General features: G+C 48.1%; 1 protein-coding gene across 2 annotated transcripts in view; it reads left to right on the top strand.

The window, feature by feature from the left end:
- The window catches only part of Mad1l1 (MAD1 mitotic arrest deficient-like 1 (yeast)), a 299,325-nt gene that overhangs the window by 142,934 nt on the left and 133,590 nt on the right, over positions 1–22,801 (top strand). For both annotated transcript variants that reach the window (XM_013023364.1, XM_013023363.1), the window contains exon 12: positions 15,018–15,158. In XM_013023364.1, coding sequence (XP_012878818.1) covers positions 15,018–15,158 — 141 coding nt within the window. The remainder of the gene's footprint in view (positions 1–15,017; positions 15,159–22,801) is intronic.

The raw sequence follows: 22,801 nt of genomic DNA, 5'->3' as shown, positions 1-22,801 counted from the left end.
TTTCACTGTATTTGATGTGGTATAATTTTTAGAGGGGAAGGGAAAAAACAAATCGTTTAAATAGGGATACAGGTGGACCCATTGCAACAATGAGATGTACAAGTTGTTATGTCGAAAATGAACTTTACAACTTTGAGGGGGGAGGTTGAGGTGGGGGGAGGATGGGAAGGGGAAACAAAGGAGGAGGCTACAATGATTGATTAGAAAAGAAATGTACTCATTATCTTGCCCATGTAATTGTAACCCCTCTGTACAGTATTTGTTGTTGCTGTTTTTTATTTTGTTGTTGTTTTTGTCAGTTGTAGGACTTGAACTCATAGCCTGGGCACTATCCCTAAGCCTCTTTGTGCTAAAGGGTAGCACTCTACCACTTGAGACACAATGCCACTTCCAGTTTTTGAATGGTTTAAAGAGTTAAGTGTTTCATGGTGACTTTTCTGCCTGGGCTGGCTTTGAACCACAGTCCTCAGATCTCAACCTCATGAGTAGTTAGGATTACAGACCAGTGCCCAGCTGAAACCTTTGTTTTGTTTTAAAGACAAGATCTTACTATGTTCCCCAAGCTGACCTCCATCTATCTCCTGGGTTCAAGTGATCCTCCTACCTCAGCCTCCTGAGTAACTGTGACTACAGTTGTGTGCCACACAACTAGTGTGCCAGCTAGTTCTGAGTTTTGACAAATGTTCTGTTGTGTATCTGTCATCACAGTGTCATACAGAAAAACTGCTTTTGTTTTCTGAGGAGATCAGATAGTGACTTGATAGACTATTTGGTAGAATTCACCAGTAATACCTTATAAGCCTGTTTCTTTCTGGGAAGCTTAATAATTGACACAGGCTGTTCCATCTGACTGAACCCCAGGCTACAGTCACTTCAAAGCAGTGGCAGGGGTTCCACCCAGTGGGAATTCCAAGGACAGAGGTTCTAGGCACTTGGGGGGCCAGCCAGAATCCCATTTGTATGGTCTCTTCCTCATCCTGTGAGTTTTCTGTTTGTGCCATTGAAGGGCATTATAGTTATTACACTAAAGAGCATAGAGTTGTTCACTGTGGGTTGTCTCTGTCTCCCCCCACCCCCCACATCCTGTCAGTGAGCAGAGGATCAGCTCTTCCCCTGTTGTGACTCATGTATGTGTTCTCCTTAGCTTCAGTGAGCTTTATGGGTAACAGCATTTGTATTGGGGTTGTGTGTTTTTTCTCGTTTCTATTCTTCTTTTTTTCTTTTTCTATTTTAGGTTTGAACTCATTGCCCCCATATTTGCTAGCCATGCCTCTAGCTCTGATTTTTATTTCTTTTCTTGTGTGCCTTGTATTGTACCCCTTTGAACGATTTTCTACCTGGAAGTTTGGATGATTGTTCTTGGATCTTTGCAAATCTAAAATATGTACCCAGTGCTATAAATTTTCCCTCTAAGCCCTGCTGTTGTTGCATCTTATGCATTTTGATAACTTATATTTTTTACTTCTTGTTGCTCATCATCATTGCTAGACTTCTCAAAACTTTTGTGGACACGTGTTAATTGGAGGTAAATTGCTGCATTTCCAACTGCTCTGGGGCTTTCTGACTTTTCTTCATTTTGATTTCCTGCACAAGTTGGGATCGTCTGAGTGCTGACTGGGTGTGGATTCACATTCTTCTCCATGAGCCTGGGTGCATTTTATGTCCGGCCCCCCACTGTGGTCTGCCTTGTGATTTCCCTGTGAGCCTGAGGGGAATGTGTGCTCTGCCTGAGAGGGATGAAGCCCTCTGTCACTGTCAGCTAAGCCCCACTGATTAATGGTACTGTTTGGTTCAGCTGTGTCCTTACTGATTTTCTGCTTGGCTCTGTCCATTTGTGATAGAGAGGAGTTGAGGTTTGCACTGTACAAGGTTTCATCTGTCTCTGCGGTTTGATCCATTTGTACCAATGTATCTTGACACTGTTGTACGTGGAGTCCTATGGATGAGGGTCATGTCTTCCTGGAGACATGATATAGTACCTGTCTGTATTCTACTGAGTTGCCTTGTTCTGCTTGAGATTAATAAAATACGCCAGCCTCTTCCCATTCTTTCTTGTACCAAGGTTTGAATTCAGGGCCTTGTACTTATTTACTTTCTCAGCTGGTGCTGTACCACTTTAGCCATGCTTTCACCCAGACTTTTTGCTAGTTCATTGGAGAGAAAGTCTTCCAGATTTCCCTGACCAGACTGGCTTTGAGCTGCAAACCTCAGATCTCAGCTTCCTGAGTAGCCAGGATTACAGGCATGAGCTACTAGTGACAGGTCCCAGCCTTCTTTTGAATGAAGTTAGCATGATCTATTTATATCTCTTTTTACTTTTAATAGTTGTTTCTTTTTATTCACAGTTTCTTATGGACAACATATAATTATGTCTTGCTTTTTAAATCCACTCTGACAGTGTTTTAATTAGAGTGTGTAGATCATTCTCATTAAACGTGATCATTGATGAGGTTTGTTTGGTACCAGTGTTAGTTACTGTTTATCTGGGCACTCTTTTATTTTACTTTATCTTCCTTTCGTTGTGTTGTTTTTAATTGAACATTTCTTATGGTTCAGTTTGTTTCCTCTTAGCATTATGAATCATACAACTTTTGGAAACAATTTTAGTAGTTGCCACAGACACTTAAGACTGCTCAAAGCCCTGGGCCAGTGGGTAATGCAGGGTCTAGTCCCAGAGCGTATCAGCTCCTGTCAGCATTTATCCTGCACTCAGTGCTTTGATTGTCCTATGTGTGGGTACTGCTTCTGCCATGCACAATTGTCTGCCAGATGAGTGAAGAATAAGGAGAGCCAACACCTTGGTCTCAACTCCACTTGGTCCTTATCCACTGCTGCCCTTTCTCTGCATTGTGCCAAGGCTATGGTTGCTACATTTTGCCTCTCTGGAAGCCTCTTGTGGGGCAGGTGTATAGCTGGCAACGAAGCCCCAGGTTTCTGTGTGTCAGAGGAAGTCTTCATTTCTCCTTTGCTTTTGACAGGTATGTTTGCTGGGTATAGAACCCAAGGTTGGTAGCTGTGTTCTTTCCTTTCTGTCAGTACTTAAATACTTCCTCCACTTTCTTATGGCTTACATGGTTCCTGGCAAGAAGTGCAATGTTGCCCTTGTTTTCTGTTATGTATGGTGCACTCTCCTCCCCTCCCCCTCCACCCTGCCCCCTCTCCCCAGCTTCCATGATTCCTGACTTTGATTTTCTGCATTGTGAATAGGATATATCCTGCTTATGTTCCCTGAGCTTTCTAGACCTGTCATAATGTAGAAAAATTCTAGCCATTCTTGCTTGTGACATTCTGTATACTCCTCTCTCCCATTCTTCCTGTGTTGTACATGGTTCCACCTTTTCTAATTAGATACTCTATTCTAAATAGATCTTTTCTAAATAGATACTGTATTCTCAGTTTTTCCTTTTTTTTTCCATTTTAGTTCTAGAACTTTTTATTGACTTACCTATCTTCATGTCTTTTCTTTCTTTCTTCTTTCTTTCTTCTTTCTTTCTTTTGTTAGTCATGGGCCTTGAACTCTGGGCCTGGGCACTGTCCCTGAGCCCTTCAGCTCAAGGTGAGCAAGTCTACTACTTGAGCCACAGTGCCACTTCCGGTTTTCTGGTAGTTCATTGGAGATAAGAGTCTCAGGGACTTTCTTGCCTGGGCTGGCTTTGAACTGCGATTCTCAGATCTCAGCCTCCTGAGTAGCTAGGATTACAGGCCTGAGCCACTGGCGGCTGGCTTGTCTTTTCTCTTTCACCCATTTGTTCTGATTTTTATTTCATTCCAATTCTCTTTGCTTTAATTATTTTATTCTTTTCTCTCATTTTTAGGTTAATTGTCTAGCTAGCTATTTTCAGCTTGTAGGTTTTCTAGCTGGGCAGTAAGTTAGAGGGCTTCCTTATGCATTATTGATGACCTCATTATGGTTGTATGTGTTTATGTGTGCAAGGGAGCGTGTTGTAGAGCCTGTGTATAGGGAGCACTGGAGCCTCTTGTAGGACTAGTAGCCTGCAGACAGCATGCTCAGTGCAGGGCATGGACCATTTCTTGCTTTTTTAAGCCTTTTTTGTTAAAGAAAAATAAGTAAATTACCTTTTGTTGAATATAAGTGAAGAAAGCGTTCTAAGGATTTTTGCAAGTGCTAAACTGGTTTTAGTGTATATTCATTATCATTTATAGTATCACGTTTCTTTTATGATGTCTGACTTAACCTATTGCTACTTGACATGTTTCCAGATTCACAGATGTATTGAACTTCTTAGTGATCTTTTAGGAACTGATTTTCAGCCTAATCATTTTCATGTCAAGTTCCTTCTAAGTGATATTTCACCTGAAATCTTCCTTGATAGGTTTTATGTTGCAGCATTTGCATGCCGCCCTGAGTGACTTGGGGTGGTGTTCTGTACAAATAGTTTAGGTCAGAATTTTTAACTGTATTGCTCACAAGTTTGCCTCTCACTGCCCAGTACCCGCTCAATCCATCAGTGACTCTAAGCGATACACTGACATCTGCCACTCTATAGGTGATTGCTTTCTTCATGGAGCCTGAATTGCATTCTCTCAAGTGTAAACCTCACACACTTCTGGTGAGGGAGTTTTTGACAGTCATGTGGCAGGCCTTTGTCTGTGAGCCTTTTGCCTTAAGTTGTATTTTGTAAAATATTGACACAGCCGCTTGCTTTTGTTGCTGTCTTCCTTGTACTTGTCTCCAAGTTTCTCTGTGGTTTTGTTGCCTGCAAACAAAAGCCATTTTTCTTACCCATTATGAGCAGCCTTGTGTTTTCATTGGGATGTTTATTCTGTTTACATTGTTAATTCTTCTGATTTGAATTTCTGTCCTAGTTTATATTTTGATTTTCCATGTTTTGTCTCTTTTCCCATTTTCTTGCCTCATTTTGAGATTATTGGAGTTTCTCTTGTTTTTTAAAATCCTCCTCCTTTGATTCTCTTAGTGGTTTTTCTGTATTCAGTTTTCATAGTATGGAGTAACATGCCCTCTCTGGATGGAACAGCTTAAGCCTCCTGACTTCCTCAAAGTGTTTCCCCCTTTCTATTTAGGTACCATCTTTTTTCCTCAACTTTATTTTAATTATAATTTGGGGGGGGGCAGATCAGTACATATATCACAGGTTGGAAAGTGGTGAAAACATGAAAAAAATGGACAGCTGGTTTACACTCTCACCTGCCTTGAGATATAGCCCCATGCAGCCACACTTCTGCTATGCTTTGGCAGAGACAAATGGTATACTCCCATTGTCAGCTGAGGGTAGTGGCTAATACTATAATCCTAGCTACCCAGAAGGCTGAAATTGGGAGGATTGCATTGCAGTATAAGGCCAAGCTAAGTTAAAAAAAAAACAAACAAACAAAAAAACACTTTGAGAGACTCCATCTCAGTGGAAGAAGCTGGGTGTGATGGTGTTCACCTATCATCATAACTACAGTGTAAGCATAAAATAGGATGGCAGACTGGGCAGGAAATGAGGCCTTATCTCAAAATAAGCAAAAGGGCTGGAGAAGTAGCTCAGTGGTAGAATACGTTCCTAGCACACACAAAGTCCTGATTTCAACCCCAGTGGCTTTCTACCCCCCAAAAAACAACCAATCCAACTCCCAGTGTCATTCCCTTTGTGCATTCTGACTTCTTTAACACCCTCAGAGGTATGTAAGAACTTTAGTTTCTTACAGTTCTTTGCATATCAGTACTCCAGGGAGCCATTCATCAGCTGTGAAGCTTTGATCTCATGAATTTGGTGTGTTTGGATTGGTGCACATGCACTGATTGCTGAGTTCTTGTTTCTCAGATCTTTGCTCTGGTCATTTCCCTTTTTTCTGCTCTTGTCTAGGGAGACATATTGGTACACATGACTGACTTGTGCCTTCTCCAACTGTCTCCTGACTCCCACTGCCACTGCTGATATCAGCTGTCTGCCGTTGTTCTGAGCTTTCTCCCAGATCTCCCCTCTCCCAGCAAAACCACAGTCTCATTCAGCTATCAAATGTCCTCATTCCAGCTCATGTCTGGAATATGTGGTGGCTTCTAAATCTGAAGCTGCTATTGTTTTGTCAGTTCTGGAAGATTATCAACCATCTTCACTTCTTTGATGACTGCATACTTCCTGTGTTGTTTTTCTGTGATGCTGATTGGAGACTTTTCATACCTTTTTATTCTGCCTGTGTATCTCTTAGTCCTTCATATCTCCCTTCTCTTTGTCTTTTGCTGTTCTCTTTGGTTAATTATTTAGGTTTATCTTTCTGTTTACTGAATCTGTCTTTAGCCACATCCAAATTGTTTGCCTATAACTTTTAAATTATCATTCTAATTTTACTTTGTTTACCTATATTTAGTTCATTTTTAAATTTGTTATTAATGGTGTCTTTTGATTCCTGTTAACATAAAAGTCAGTCTGTCTGCCTGTCTGTCTGTCTGTCTCTGTCTCTGTCTCTCTCTGTCTCTGTCTCTCTCTGTCTCTCTCTATCTCTCTCTCTATCTCTGGTACTGGGATTTAAACTTGGGACCCTATGCTTGCTGGGTAGGTGCTTACTTGAGCTACACAGCCCTGGCAATTTTTGCTTTAGTTAATTTTTGAGTAGAGCCTCATGTTTTATGCCTAGAATAGCCTGGACTGTGATCTTCCTACTTGTTTTCTATAGAACTAGGATGACAGGCATGTTACCAAGCACATATTTGTTTGTTCCTTAACATAGGGTCTTGTGAACTTGTTTGCATGGGCTAATCTTGAACAAACTGTGATCCTCCCTATCTCTGCCTTCTGAATAGCTAGGATTGTAGGTTTGAGATTCTGTGGCTGGCCTTAAATTCTTTCTTTATTGCTCTGAACATACTACTCATCCATATTTTCTGTACTGTGAGTTTTATTCTCATTTGTGTTCTGCAAACTTTGACAATGAGCTTATATTCTTAGAACTTTGTCTTGGGGTTTATGGGTATATAGAGTCCTGCTTTCCTGGCAAGAACCTATGTGTGCTCCTACGTCTAGCTGGCATGCAAATCTGGGCTAAGACACTGTGATATTTTCCAATGAGGGTTTTTAGCTCCCATGTATTATGAGTGTGAGTTTCTGCTCACAGATTCTTAGCTTACTACTTGTGGTTTTCCTGTCTACCCAGCATCAAGGCTGACTAGCATATGTTTATGTACTGTCCTCTGTTTGATGATGAAACAATTTAGTTTGTTTGTATCTCTCTATTCTCTTGTGATAAATGTCTCTCTTGCCTTTTGCTTGTCTTTTCAGTGGAGCTGCATGTCTCTGTTGTTCTTCCTGTGTCTCTCTGTCCCACAGTCTCTTGTGCTGGCCTCTTTCCTGTGAGGCCCTGCAGGAGGCAGGAGTCTGGCTAGTAGAAGGAGGAGCCATGCCCATCTCTCCTGTATAAATAGAGTGAGCTGGTCCTTTGACTCAGGACTGATTGCCAGCATGTAGTGTATCATGTTGCTCCATGACCAGCCATGTGCAGTCCCCTTTGAACTTCTGCAGACCTAACAGAAACTTCCCATTAGAACTTACAGGAATGGAAGAGGAGCCTGGTTTATGTTAGAGCCAGTGGGCCAGTGTTAGGGACAGTGAATGAGGATAAGGGATAGCGGATGAGTGTTGAGGACAGTAGATGAGTGTTGAGGACAGTAGATGAGTGTTGAGGACAGTGGATGAGTGGTGGGCACAGTGGATGAGTGATGGGGACAGTGGATGAGTGTTGGGGGCAATGGATTAGTGCTGGGGACAGGATGAGTGTTGGGGACAGTGGATGAGTGTTGGAGGCAGTGGATGAGTGTTGGGGACAGTGGATGAGTGTTGGGGGCAATGGATTAGTGCTGGGGACAATGGATGAGTGTTGGGGACAGTGGATGAGTGTTGGAGGCAGTGGATGAGTGTTGGGGGCAATGGATTAGTGCTGGGGACAGTGGATGAGTGTTGGGGACAGTGGATGAGTTTTGAGGGCGATAGATGAGTGTTGAGGACGGTGGATGAGTGTTGGGGGCAGTGGATGAGTGTTGGGGGCAGTGGATGAGTGTTGGGGACAGTGGATGAGTTTTGGGGACAGTGGATGAGTTTTGAGGGCGATAGATGAGTGTTGAGGACGGTGGATGAGTGTTGGGGACAGTTGACTGGTTTTGGGGATGGTGATTGAGTGTTAGGGATAGTGGATGAGTTTTGAGGACAGTGGGTGAGTGTTGGGGACAGTCAGTAAATATTGGGGACAGTGGGTGCTAGAGACAGTGGGTGAGTGTTAATGACAGTGAACCAGTTACCACAGCTGGGGATTGTTGGCTACCTCTTGCTACTTCTTTCCAGCTATTCAGAGAGATTGGCTTTGGTTGCTCACAACTGGCACTGTGCCACTTGAGCCATACTTCCAACCCAAGAGAGGTAAGCTTTGACACCATCTGACTATGAGAACAGTTCCAAGGTGAACAACTGGCTGAAACCATGCATGGCTACTGCTGAATACTGTCCCTTAGTTGTGCACAAGCCACAGGACAGCTCCTTCCAAGTTCTGCCCAGTGTTCAGAGGAACTGAAGCAGAGCATGGTGGTATCTACCTGCAATCCCAGCATTTAGGAGGCTGAGGCAGGTATATTATAGGTGTCGGCCAACCAAGGATCTATAGTGAGATCTTATCTCAAAACCCCTCAGAGCAAACAATAAACAAACACACACACACACACACAAAAATTGTCAACAGCCAGTTAAAATCACCTTGGAAACTTTTTTTGAAACAGTCAGTTGTGAGAACAAGGCACAAGTTAAGGGCCAGTATGAGACCCTGGTGTTGGGTTGTGACCAGCCTTTAGCACTTCCTGTTTGTTGGCACTGCTGTGCTGTGGGCTCACTGGTGCTGCTTGTCCTATAAACGTGTGTATGTGTGTGGGGGATGTGGGGGGATTCCCCGTTTTGCACAGTAAGAGTCCAGAGAGGTCAGATCTCTGCCTCAGTCTCTCCCATTTGTGGTAGTGCAGGACTTGAACCCTGTCCCCAGAGTGGGTGATTGCTCTTATCATTTTAGTCTGTAGGTCCTCATTAGTTCTCAGTGAAGCCAGGGGGGCTGGAGCCTGTTCCACCCCACCTGGGAAGTGGACCCTGTGGGCCTCCTACCTGCCTGCATCTATGGAGAGAGAGTAGCCATAGGCAGAGGGAGGGAGAGCCTGCAGCACTCTTACAGTGCTTTAGACAGAGCAACTCCTCAGCAGGGGAGGGGTGGTCATCTCCAGTCACTTGTGATCATAATCTCCTTTTCCTAAGGAGCTTTGTGGAGTGATAAAGAGTAGAGTGGAGGAGTTGGGATGTGAGTGAGAGGCCATGGGGGCGGCGGAAGGGCTGGAGGAGAGCCCGCAGAGAGCATCCCACGGAGTCCATGGAGGCCTTTCAGACAGCTCTGGGAAGCTGGGATGGAGTGGGCGGCAGGAGTGAGTCAGCCCTGGTAGACCAGGCTGAAGAGGGAAGAGGAAGATTGCAGAGAGAAGGGCAAGGGAAGCACTGCCTGGCTGCCCTCAAGCTCTGCTCCCTCTGGCCTGGCAGCCCAAGCGGAGGTGGGGGGGGGGTGAGATTTGGGGAGGGATCCTCTACACATAGCCACCACCCAGCTTTGCCTGTCTGGGCCCACTCTCCCTGTGGTGAGGGCTCTAGGACATACCTTCAAGCGCTGGTCTCTCCAAGCTTGCGGTGGGATTGGAGCACCTGTGTGGGCTCTGTGTCCTCTCCCAGCAAGGATGTTTGTCACAGAAGCAGCAGCAGGGAGAGGGGCAGACCAGCAATGCCTGTACCTGTCCAGATGGGGTCATGGTGCCTAGAGCTTCACACACAAGACTGTATTTCAACTTTTGGACAGCTGGGGGCACTTTGCATTTCCACTGCACATTTAAAGCACCCCAAGACTTAGATAGGCTGGTTATTTTCCCCCAGATCACACAAGTCAGTGGCAGCCAGGATTTGGCCTTGGGTGGTCTCTGTGATATGAACACTTCATGTAGCTGCAGTATGATAGGTTCTAGACTGGTCCTCCACCCTGTGCTGACACCTCTTGTAATATTCCTGATTCCTTAGGGCTATCTCCTTTGCTTTCTACCTTGTTGTTCAGCCCATATACAGCTGAAGTGCAGACCTGGCTCTGGCTGTTTGTCACAGGAGACATCCCCCTCCAGATACTGGTTTTCTGGCTATCTCAGTGAATGTGGTAGCTCCCTAATCCTGTTGTGGTGGTCTCTGGCCTCCATGTGCCCAGGGCAGGTGTTTCTCTGTTCTTGAGGGACTCCAGCATGATCACAGAGTGGTCCTCAAAAGCCAGTGGGCCAGGCAGTGGTAGCTCACATCCATAATCCTAGCTACCCAAGAGACTCAGACCTAAGGTATGAGGCTGAGGAAATCTCAGGCAGACAAAACCAATTAACCAGCAAAAAGCTGGAAATGGGGTTGTGTTTGGTTAAATTGGTAGAATGTCAGCCTTTAGTGAAAAAGCTAAGCAAAAGTAAACAGGTCCTGACTTTAGCATGAGTATGTGTGCGTGCACATGCACACACAGAGACACAGGGCTCAATGGTAAAGGACTTGGATTTTGGGGATCCTGATTGCCATCATCTTTTGTGGCTCTCCCCCAAGGTCTTTTGCATGTTGCCCCTACGGGGTTGAGTACAGCCCTTACCTCTGTGAAGTCACTGCACTTGCCTAAGTCTGCCCAGTGCCTCTCCAGTGCTCAGGCTGCAGCCCTGTCTTGAATCCACTGCTTGAGGTCTATATTAGCCTTTCCCACATTCCCATTTCTCAGAGCTCTGTGGGGTCTCCTGCATGCTGGACCCAGGTTTAATGGGTGCACACAGGTGAACAAATAATGAGTGATGGACTTCCATGGTGATGGGAACTTCTGGCAGCACTGAGTGATGACACAGAGCTGTCCAGGAGGCCCTGCCGGGACTGCAGCAAGAACACGACTGCCCAACCAAGCCCACCAGCTGCCCCTGCTCTCCTGTGTGTGAGCAGGAATGTACAGGACTCAGCTCAGTGAAGGTTTATTACATGCACATACATTCAGACTTGTACACTGTTCTGTACACATATGCCATCTATAGGAGATGACATCTCCCTGTGCTGGCTCTTGGTTTTATCACCTATCTGGAATTTTCTCTTCTCTGGATTCTGCTAAGCTGTCCTCCCTACCTGCAGCTCTGCCAGGTTGCCCCAAGCCTTTTCCTTTGCCAGAGAAGAGGGCTAGGATGTGTGTTTTTCCCTTCACATACAGGCTGCGTAGGCACAACCGGACAGGTTGCACCCTCCTGGCCTTGCCCAGGCCCGTCAAGAATGGTGGGTGAGATGGCTCAGTCTCTGTAAGGAAGGACTAGTGGAAAGGTGGCTAGGTCTATGTGCAGTGTGGTCATTGGGTTTTTGTACCTAAAAGAATATGGCTATTCTGTTCCAATGAAAGGCCTTCCAGACTGGCCCTAAGACACAAAAAAAGCTCAGCAGTGGAGGCCTTGCTAAGACAAAATTCCTGAACTACCATAGGCACCTGTTCTCATTCCCTGTCCCAGACTCCTGAGGTGTAAGAGGTGAGGCTAAGGGTTGGTTTTATATGAATGGATTGGGAACAACAATGTGGGTCCCTCCCAGCCCCAGTGTTTGTCTTGTTGTCTTATGTGTCAGACTCCAGGGACACTACTCCTAGGCTCCAAGTTCTCTCCCTCCCAGGACTCTTAGAACTTCCTGGGAGTGAGGCTGACCAAGTCCTGCATCTCTGCTTGCTCTGCTTATCTCATAGTGATTGTCTATAGCCCCTACTGGCCTTGTGCCAGGCTGGGCCTATCTATCATCATGAATGGGGATGATGATGGAGGAGGAGCCTTGTTAGGAACCTCAATGGTTTTGAATGTCAGGGTGTGGGACAAGTGACTCTAGGCACCTTTCCCCCCCCCCCCGCCTTTCTGGCAGAATTGGGGATTGAATTTAGGACCTCATGTTTATTAGGTGGGTGCTCTACCACTTGAGCCATCCTCCATTCCTTTCTGGTCTTAGTCTCTTTTACAGATAGGGTCTCTCATCACTTTTTCAATATAGAGCTAGACTACAATCATTCTGCCTTCCCTTCTGAATATTAAGATAACAAGTATGACCCACCATGCCCAGTAACAACTCTGTACTTCTGTGCCTTGGTTTCCCATCTAGAAAACCACTGCCTAGCTTGACCTTGGAATTCTTTCCCAGCTTGATGGTTGCCTTTCTTCATCACCTCACCATACCAACTCATTTCTACTCCCTTAGCTTCCTCATGTTGGAACTGACAGGGCTAGGATAGGCAACCAGCTCTTTCTGCCTGGGGCAAGCAGCCTTGCCAACTGTTCACCACATGCATGGGGACCCCCCACACCCATGCACTGGCTTACGTAGTTTCAGAGGCTCCTAGCCATCAGCAACTTTCTTAATCTGTGAGAATGTCCTGGAACACTCCCCTAGTTGGCATTAATTACATGACAAACAAATTTTATTGCTTACAAACAGGACTGTTCTGTACCCAAGGAGAAGCACTCAATGGAAAATGTCATTTTGTTTTGTACTTCCTGAGCAAGCCTTTAAGGCTCCATCGGCACAGCCTGGGTGCCTGTTTGCACGGCGATTAATCGCCAGCATTCACTTGAGTGGAAACCAGGCGAACTTTACCACAAGTGGAATTAGTCATTAAAAAGTCATTACCAAATCACCCAGCACAGTGCCTGCTCTTCCTCTAATGACAAAACCATTTCTTGAAAAGGTACAAACAGCAAACTTCTTGTTTTAGATTTTTCTTCTGTGCCAGCTGTTGCTAGCCTGGAGATGTAATAGAGGAGAAGCCTAGTGAAGGGCAGCATTTTGGAGATTTATTGATCAATAAAGGAGACAATTACTGCTTGTTTATGAAAGGAAATCCCCCGCCCCGGCCTCTCACGGCATTGACGCTCTGGTAATGATAACTCCGGTAACCAGCTTGAAACGATAAAAGTCAATGGGAAGATATAGGATTTCAATAAAATTATGACACTCCATAAACCTTCCATGGAAACAAATTTTCCCCAGATATGTGGCCAGTTGCAGTTGGATTTGTAACTTTAATTTCTCACTTATTGAATTTTTTGTCATCAACTAATTGTGAAGTCCATGCTGGGGTGACAACTGTGTCCCTGGCTCTGGAGAGAAAAGAGCACAGACCCAGTAGCCAGAGGCTGTGCATGTGATGGGCTCAGGAGAGGGCTGGTAGGGCTTCCCAGCATCCCTGCAATTCTCACTGTCACTCACAAGTGAAGGGACACTTGAGAAGCTGAAGTAGGAGTGTGGGATAGTTGATGTGGTCACTGAGCCTTTAGGCTGGTCTGTCCTGGGGAATACCATTGGGCCACAACATGTAGACACAGAATGCTGCATGGGGAGAGACTTTGACAATTGAGGGGTGGGGAGTGGTACTCCAGGTGGTCTGAGTACGCAGGTTTCATTTGGGCCATGATATTCCCTTTGAGCCAGTGCTGGTGCAGGCAGACTGCAGCTCTCACCTGGGCCACTGCTGGCCAAGGACACCACAAGGTCTGCCAGAGCTGGTTCTTACCTTTTCCCAAGCTCCTTGCTTAGAATGTTTGTGTTGGGGAGAGTGTGTAGGGCTGCCTATAGCCCACTAGTACCTGCCAGCATGGGCAACGTTGTCATTCTATGTGTAAAACAGCAAGACAACCAGTTGCTTCTAGGGCTGCTTGCTGGATGCTGTCTGGACAGTCACTGATCTGCACAGCTGTTATGTGACACTCCTCTTACTCCTGGAGGACATGAGATATGAGGGGATTAGATAGCTCACTTCTGTAAAACTGAAATTTGATTCAGGGTCTCACAAGCACTGCCCCCCAGAATACCTACTGCTAGCCTCTTGAATAGCAGAGCCCAGGCAGAGACACTAAGCCCACCAGTGGCACATCTGTGGGACCATTCATGTGTGTGGGAAGCAAAGAAGCCAAACCCATACCCCTAGGCCTCTGGAGGAAGGCTTCACTGACCCCAGCTGGGTCATCCCCTGAGCTTAGGAGCTGACAGAGCAACTGAGGGGTCCCTGGCCTGAGTCTTCTGGGGTGGGTTCCCTCTACCTGGTGCAGTAGAACCCAGTGGGCATGTGATTTGAGGTACATTGAGATCCCATTTAGGAGGGCAAGAAGGCAGGGAGCAGCCCTGTGGAGATGAAGTTTTCTCAGTGATGCTGTGCTCCTTATGTGGCCTCTGAGCAGCTCAGGGCTCCTCTTCTCCTCAGGCCTCCCTGCAGGCTTGTAGAGGGCATTCCCCTTCAGGCCCATGTGGAGGATCTCTCCAGTGTCCGAGGCAAGCATGACTCAGTGCTGGCCAGGAAGAAGCTGTCTTCTCTCCCAGGCCCCTGCAGTCAGCATTTCTAGTGGGTCACAGAAGAACAGGAACCTCTGTTATGGCATTTACTCCTGACTCTGCAGTCTGTCACCCTAGGACACCTGTGATCCTTGCCTGTCCCAAGAGAGGAGGCTGGAGTACTGGACACGATGGGTGGCATTGTGACTCATCATCCATTAGTTCAGACAGAGGACAGAGAAATCAGTGAGACCACGGTTGTCCAGGGGAACTCTGGCCTCTCAGGGAGCTTGCATTGGGCTGAGCAGTGTCTTTTCCCTGTGAACTGGTGGTGGCAGCCCTGCTCAGCTGGGTCCTACCTTCCAGACTCCTGGCTGTTCCTTGCCACCCTGAATGTTTAGTGGTTGAAAGTCACAGCAAGGGGTGTCCAACCTGGTATGTCAAAATGAGCACTGAGGCCAGGGTGGGCTCCTAGGACCTGGCCCAGGTAGTACAGAGTCAGGAAGCTGCAAACACTGGCCCTCCCCAGCAGGTGCTCTGGAGACAGGTGCTGTCAGTAAGGAAATACAGCCCTGAATCTTGAGTTCTGAAAGGGCCTCCATGAGAGAGCCTGAGCTCCTGTCTCTATTCCTCCAAACCATTTCTATCATTGCTTCCCTACTTCTGCCTTCACTCCTGACCCCCACCTTTTACCCACAGGAGCGGGACGGCATGCGGGCTATCCTGGGATCCTATGACAGCGAGCTGACGCAGGCTGAGTACTCACCCCAGCTGACACGCCGTCTGCGTGAGGCCGAGGACATGGTGCAGAAGGTGCACGCACACAGCACAGAGATGGAGGTGGGTCTGCTCACAGGGCTGTGGGAAGGGTGGGCACTTGTGCACCTGGTCAGGCCACTTTAAATCTTGTAATGTTACCGGGCTATCAGAGGATCCCAGGAAGCTTTTGCCAGCAGGCCTGTGATGCGGGGAGTTATTGTAAGCCAACGCCTCCAGATGGATTTGTCACTTTGAGGTGGTCCTGGGCCTGGTCCACAGTTCTGTGGGCAGCTTCACTGGCACTGGGAGAGGGGGTTTGGGCTGGGCTGCTGCATGTGGTTTCTCCTTGCTGTCTATTCTTGCCTTGCCCTGTCCTGGGGTTTCAGGTGCTCTACAGTCCTCTTAAGTAAGGGCAGCTTATATCCTCTTTTCTTTCATTATCTTGTGGGTGCTCCCTGAAGTCTGTGTCTTCTTTTAGTGTCATGAGAGCAGAGGGAGAGTTCTGTTTTAGAAAAGTGTGATTTGCTCTTAGGTCCATCAGGCCTCACAGCCCAATTTGTAGCTATGATCAGAGTATATACTAGGGACAGCTGGTCAGAGCCCCATAATGCTGTTCCTCCCTAGCTGGCTGAATAGGCTGGGGCCTAAGGAGGCCCCCAAGGCTTTCTTCAAATGACTTTCAGCGTAGAGGGAGAGACGCCTGCCCTTCCCTTCCCTGTCCTGCCCCGCTGTGGGAAAAGAGATTGTGGTGGGATCCTGGGCACAAAGCAGGGCTTCCTGGCTGCCAGGAAACTGCCACAGCCGCACGCACGCACACACGCACTGACACTGCTGGTACTACTCTGCTCAGCTCTGAGCTTGTTGCGTCTGTTGTTCAATCAGACTCACTGCACCCTGCAGGCAGGAGCATGGAGTTGGGCTATGCTGCTTGCATCACTGTCGTAATTTTGCCCACAAGGAAGGTGAGGCCCAGGGGTGTATCTGAGTCCCTGAGCTGCTGAAGGATATGGTAAGAAATGGGGCATAGATCAGCAGGCCCCAGCATTCTAGCTCTGCACTGCTGTTCTGCCCACCCTGCATACGCTGGGTCCATGGCTTTGCAGTCCATGTATGGCCCACAAACACTTTTGTGTGGTATTAGTATTCTTTAATTAGATGCTAGCATGGTCTGTTATTCCATCGAGGCAGCTATCTCCACTCCCCACTTAGCCAGTTTGGGGTCACCTCTGATGTCCAATGTGAAGAGACAGCCTGTGATCCTCAGAAGAGCCAGGCTTGCTGTATGACCAGTTGCTCCTAGTGTTAGCCATTGTTGTAAGTACATGCCACCCAGCCCCTTCCAGGGAGCATCTGACAGAGCTTCTGTCCATTGGTGCTGAGCTGGGTGAGGGAGACATTTGATAAACAAGTATGCATTACTTAATGTGGTAACAGGTGCTGTTGTGGAAAGCAGGCTTGATTCAGATAAAGGAATGGTCCAGGAGCTACATGCCATTGGTTCTTGGGTTGTTATGATCAGGGTATGAGAGCAGTGTCCCTGAATGCCTAAGAAAATGCCTGGCATGTGGTAACACTGCTCCATGATGGAGTGGGGGCCTGGGCTACACTCATCCTTTCTGCCTCTGGCTTATACTGAGGCTACACGGGAGCCAAACCATCGTTTTGGTTGCTTTGCTGTGCCCCTCCCTGCCTGGAGAGCAGCCCTCACTCAGCACTGTTGGCAGTGTGAACCTGATGGACCAGGAGCAAGGGAACTCCAGAGGTCCTTGCTGACCTGCAGCCTCCTACTTCTCATCAGTGTCCAGCTGCCAGAGAGGGGCCCGTTGGGGCCTGCTGAGAATTGCTGTGCACAGACCCTCTGAAAGGTTAACTCCAGCTGCAGTGAGTGAAATCATCATAAATATAAGTGCGCTAATAGCCATTTTATTACCACACACTTAGCTCCATATGAAATGTTAATGAAGAGAGATTTGCAGGGAAGGCTCTCTGACACCTTGTGTGTCCCTGGCATTTTTCACAGAGGTCCCGTCTGTGCTGGCCATATGCCCTCTATGCAGGTTCGCATGAGCCTGGCAGCTTGGGCACAGCCAGTGCCTTATGTTCTGCTGTCTGCCCTGTAATCAGAACTCGATTAGGATATACTTGCTGCACAGGGGCTTTGCCACCACCCTGCTTAAGGGGGGTGTGTTGGAATCCCTTCTCTGTGGTGAGACATGAAGACTACAGGTTGTTCCCTTTTTTGTCTGTCTCCTGGAGTTGGAGGAAAAATGTAGGTGAGGGCCCAGCTACTGCCACCACCATTCTTGCTGTTCCTCCCATCACTGTGGGCTCCATGGGGCCAGTGTGGGCATAGGGTAGGGACTGAGATGCTTCTTCCCTCTCCTGGTCCATCAGGTCTGTTTCTCCGAGGTGCATGCTCTGAAGGCTCTCCTGGAGGCAGGCTGGTGCCTCTGACCTTCCTTCTCTGGACCTAATCTGCACCACCTCTCTGGGGATGTTGGGACCAAGACATTGCAGAAAGTCCTACTGATGGTTCTCTGCTGTCCTTCTGCCCCTCCTGGCCTGTCTGCCAGTCATCACCTGTGGCTTCATGGCCTGCTGCCTCATCTCCTTGAGGGTGGGTCCAAGAGTTCTTGTCTTGAGTAGCTGGCTTCATTACCTTCAACAGGAGCCTTCCCATCTCAGTGTGCTACTACCTGGGAGGAGGTAAATAAAGCTCAGGGTGGCAGCCTCAGCCTTAGTGGAGTAGCACTGGACTCCACTGGACTGGAAAGAATCCTGCATGTGCCCTGGAGCCTTTCAGGGTAGAAAGCTGTGAACCTTCTGCCTCCACCAGGTGGCAGCAGCAATGCCCACAGTTTACTTCTGAGCGCAGGGAAGGCCAGCCTGGTGCTGGGAGCAGCCAAGTCCTGGGAAGGCCTGGCTTTGGGTGAGGATAAGAGCCCCACTGCTGGAGGGGGAGAGGGGCGGTCTGCTGTGGAGGGAGTGTGAGAAAGGTGGAGTTGATCCTTTTTCTTGACTCTCTTGCTCATCTCCAAGGACTTCTTGTCTTCTCCCCTGTCTTGGGCCTATACTAAGGAGAAGGATACCCTCTTCCTCCTCATTCTTCCTCCTCATCCAACTGCCCCTGACCCAATGTCTATAGAATCAGAAGGAAGGGAGCACCCTGTGCAGTGAGGGGTGGGTGGGAGTGAAGCTGGACACGAGGGGCAGAAGGGGAATGTGCTGCCTCTGGTGTAGGCTTGGGTTGGCTGGCAGGGTGGAGCCACCTGGGCAGCACCTAGGAGACTGGTGTGGGGCCTTGGGACCCTGATGATGCCAGAGGGGTTCCAGGGTAGCACTCTGCCAGGCTCATCACTACCCCCAATTGGCAGACTTTCCTGTTCCTTCCTTGGTGTCCTCCCTATACTTTTCCCCTTAGGTGAACATGCTTACTCAGCCATGGGAGCTACACAGTGTAGAGACCTACTTCCTGCCCTGGGCCTGAGGACTGCACTTGTAGCTGGCCTGGCCTTGGGGACCATGGGAATAGTGGGAGGGCATGTGTCCTGTTCGAGGAGGCTGCTTAGAGTGTACTAATAGGCAGGAGTTGGACTAAGCAGCCAGGGAGGCTCAGCCCCTAACGGACCCCACAGTCCACAGTGGCTGGATGCTGGCCTGGGCTGCAGGCTCTGGGCCAGAGACCTGGGAGGCTTTGGCAGTGGGCTTTCCATTGCTTATTAAACAGTAACATTTCACATATTAGATGCTCTCTTAACTGTGCACACTTGGAGAGCTTTAAAAGCTACTTCATGCTGCCTGCCAGGAGTTTATTAGTTGAGCATCTTGTATTGACACAGTAATACAAGTCCTTCTTGAAGATCCTTTAGTGACTCCCAGACAAGTGAGCATCTCTTGTGACCAAGATGTGAGCACCTTCTAAGTCACAGCAGCTTCTGCTGTGTGGCAGAGAGGCCAAGGGTGTTGGGGGAGATGTTCCACTATGCAGGGCAGGCTGTACAGTTGATTCACTGTCAAGGGATAGAAGATTACCCCCACCACCACCCCCAGCCCCCACCATGGTCTAGAATAGGGTCCAGGAACCTTCTTTTTAGCCAAAGGATAGATACTTATAACATCATTGCAGGTGCCATATAAATTTACCAATACAGGTAGACAGTCACAGGCAGTGAATGAAAAGCATATGTATCTGTCCTATCACATACCAAATGACTTTGTGGGCCTTACATGACTGGGGCTGGGTGTTTCTCATTCCTGGTCTAGAAAGAGGACTCCAGGACAACAGGTAGAAGGATAAACACTCCTTGCCCTGTGGTTCCCAGTGCTCTCTTGTCTCCCACCTCACCGATTTTATGTTTTCTCCCTAGTCTTCTTCCCTTTCCCTCTATTTGTCTGTACTCCTTTTCTGTCTCCAGATTGCTTTCTTCTGTTCTCTCTCCACTATCCCTCACCCTCAAGCTCCTCTCTTCTCCCTCCTCAGTAGGCAGGCTTCTCCTGTGAGCTTGTGTGCTCCCTCCTGGGAGCAGGGCAGGCACGGGCTACAGGACTGGCTGCAGCAAGTTGGAATTCCTCCTCCTTCGCAGTGCCATCTTATCTCCCTGTTTACCTTCCTCCGTCTGCTTTGACTGCAGCAAAAGCATTTCAGCAAAACAAACTGGAGATGTTGCTGGGAGAATCCCAGTGGCCCATCTCTGGTAAGGTCTGTGCCATTTTGCACAGATTTTATTTATTCCACTTAATAAAGCGGCTGAGGAAGTTCGTAGCAGATGTCTCGATCCTATCGATGGAGCTATAAATATGAGCGCATGGCACCTTGATTCCACACATCGGCCTGATTTGTTTCCAGTTTATTTAATTAAAACCGATTACAGTTCTGCTGGCTGTGTGATATGTGGAAAACCCTAATTTCACATTGCAGTAGATATAGAAAATTTCTACTTCAGCTTAGGAAAACTAGGCCTTTCCATCTTCTCCCTTCCTCTCTACTTCCATGGGGCTCAGATGGCACAGTCTGTTCCTTAGTTCTTTATTCACTCACAAATGTAAGTACCTACTGCTCTTCTGTATAAAGAACATGAGAAGGTGGTACTGGGCAAAGCAGGGTGCAGCACCCTGAAACCTAGAAGTACTGGAGACATGGGCACAGGGCTGAGTGGTAGAGAAGACCAAAAACATTGGGGTCAGGGAAGCCTCCATGTGTGAGCTTGGAGATGGCCCACATCCTCAGTGTGAAATGGAAGGCTTCCATGCATCCTGGGGACCTAGTGACCCCCATGGCCAGCAAAATGGTGTTCAAGTGAGGTACTAGTCCTTCCCTACAGGGCAAGGGGGATCCTCCATGCCACCTGTGGGAAAGACACTAGCTGCTATGTGTTGCCTGGCCAAGTTCTTCACATGCCTTCCTGTAGTTTTGCACAACAGCTCTGGGAGACTGATTATATATGAGCCCATTTTGTAGATGAGGGAAATTTAATTTTTTTTATTGTAAAGATACTGTATGGAGAGTTAGGAAGTTGGTTCAGTGGAAGAGTGCTTGCTTCGCATGCATGAGGCCCTGGGTTCGATTCCTCAGTACCACATAAGTAGAAAGAAAGCCAGATGTGGCACTGTGGCTCAAGTGGTAGGGTGCTAGCCTTGAGCGGAGAGCTGAGGGACAGCGCCCAGGCCCAGAGTTCAGCCCCCACGACTGACAAAAAAAAAAAAAGATACTATACAGAGGGGTTACAGTTATATGAGTAAGGTAATGTATACATTTCCTATTGAGCATTGTTACCCTCTGAAGGAAATATTTTTGTTTTTTGGTTGGTCATGGGGCTTGAACTCTAGGCCTGGGCGCTGTCCCTGAGCTCTTCAGCTCAAGGCTAGCTCTCTACCACTTGAGCCACAGTGCCACTTCAGCCTTTTCTGTTTATATGGTGCCAAGGAATTGAACCCATGGCCTCGTGTTTGGGAGGCAAGCACTCTACCGCTAAGCCACCTTCCCAGCCCCTGAAGGAAATATAGCTGATAGGTAGAGACACTGGGATTTTGCATTCTCGTCATTGTGGCTTTAAATTGAGTCTCAGACTTGAGCACCATTTATTGCTGGGCTGGTTGGAACAAGAGTTTGCAGGGCCCCTCACTCAGCATCTCCAGTTCAGTATGTGTAAACTGGGGGGACCTCTGTAGACCCTACTCAGCCCTGGGAGCTTCTTCCTTGGGTAGAACTACCTCAGTCTTTAGCTGAGCACCAGGCTGTATCTGCTGCCTGCTTGCCAGTCAGCTCTCTGTGGCCAGTGGGAGCTGAGGGTGTTTTAGGCACTGTCCACCAGAGATGCTTCTGCATATGTTCTCATACTTCAAGGCCATTGTCCAGCAGAGAGCACAGCTGAGCCTCTGGCACTCAGAGGCCCGAGGAGACCTCTCTCTTGGAATGCTGGCTCTGCCATCTCCTCCTTTTTGTCACATCATTACAAACCCATGTATGCTAGACCAAGGAGGTAGGCTGCTGGGGTGCAAATCTCTTCTGTGCTAACTATGATCTCAGAGGGCACTGCCTGCTTGGGCTCAGCCTCCAAGTGGGACTTGTGCTCCACTCTGAGGGTCCTCCCTGCCAGTCTGTCTCAGTGTAGCACAAGCTGCCACCGATGCCTTCCAGATCTTTGCAGCTTTCTATCCCAGACTGTGCCCGCCTGCAGTTCCTCTTGCCACGTCCTGGGCTTGCTGCGTGCTGGCAGGGGTGCTAGATCACCAGGCCGCCACTTCACACTTCAGGATAAAAATAGCCCTGCTGAGGTCTTGGTGCAGCGTGTACGTGTCCAGAGCTTTTGTCTGATCTCATGCAGGCTCCAAGGCCCTGCTGGAGGACACACGGCCAGTACTGCATGTGTTTTTGCAGGGGCCACATTTGACATGGTGTTGGCTTTCTGTAGACAACCCTCACCCTGAGAGGACCTCACAGCCTCACCATCCCTGAGCCTGCTTGATTGCCCCGCCAGAGACTGGATGGTCCTGACCTTCCTGCTCCCAGCCATGACTTGGATCTGGGGCCCAAAGACTACTTGACTTCCTCTTTAGTGTTTGACAGAGTTGCTGCTTCACACTTCCAGCCCTGGCCCAGCTATAAGGACTCCAGTATTTTCCCTGGGGCCTCTTCTTCTCTGGCTATGGCCTTGAGGCTAGGCCCTATTTTCTTCACTGGGGCAGCATCTTGGGCAAAGACAGGAAGATGCACAACATGAGGGATGGGGTATGAAGGAGACTTGCATGTAGAGACTTGCTGAGATGTTTGAGCCAGTCATGGCTGACAGGGAACTGCTTCCAGGGCTAAGATACCATGCTCCTTATTTTTCTGCTTAGAAGACAGCCTGGCTCTTGCAGGAAATCTCAAGGCAAAGGCAAGAGTAGATAGTCTGGGCCACACACAGTTGCTCACCCCTATAACCCTAACACTTAGTAAGCTGAGGCAGGAACAGAGGTTGGAGGCCAGCCTGAACTACATAGTAATATTCTCTCAACAAAAAGCCAAAGACTGTGGGGAGTTAGGGGTTGGGGGGGGGGAGGTAGAACAGTGGCTAGAGCACTTTTCTGTTGTGTATAAGTCCCTGGATTCAATCTTCAGACTTGGGAGGGGGATAGAATAAAAAGAAGCTCTGTTTCAAAGGCACAGGACCTAGACCCATGATGGGGTCCACAGATGCTCTGCAATGAGAAAGGCATCAAAGCACCTCAATCCCACACTGCCA

The sequence above is a fragment of the Dipodomys ordii genome, unplaced genomic scaffold, assembly GCF_000151885.1.
Source record: "Dipodomys ordii isolate 6190 unplaced genomic scaffold, Dord_2.0 Scaffold68, whole genome shotgun sequence".
Classification (NCBI taxonomy): Eukaryota; Metazoa; Chordata; class Mammalia; order Rodentia; family Heteromyidae; genus Dipodomys; species Dipodomys ordii.
The sequence above is the reverse complement of the archived record's forward strand: the minus strand, read 5'-3'. Positions and strand labels throughout refer to the sequence as shown.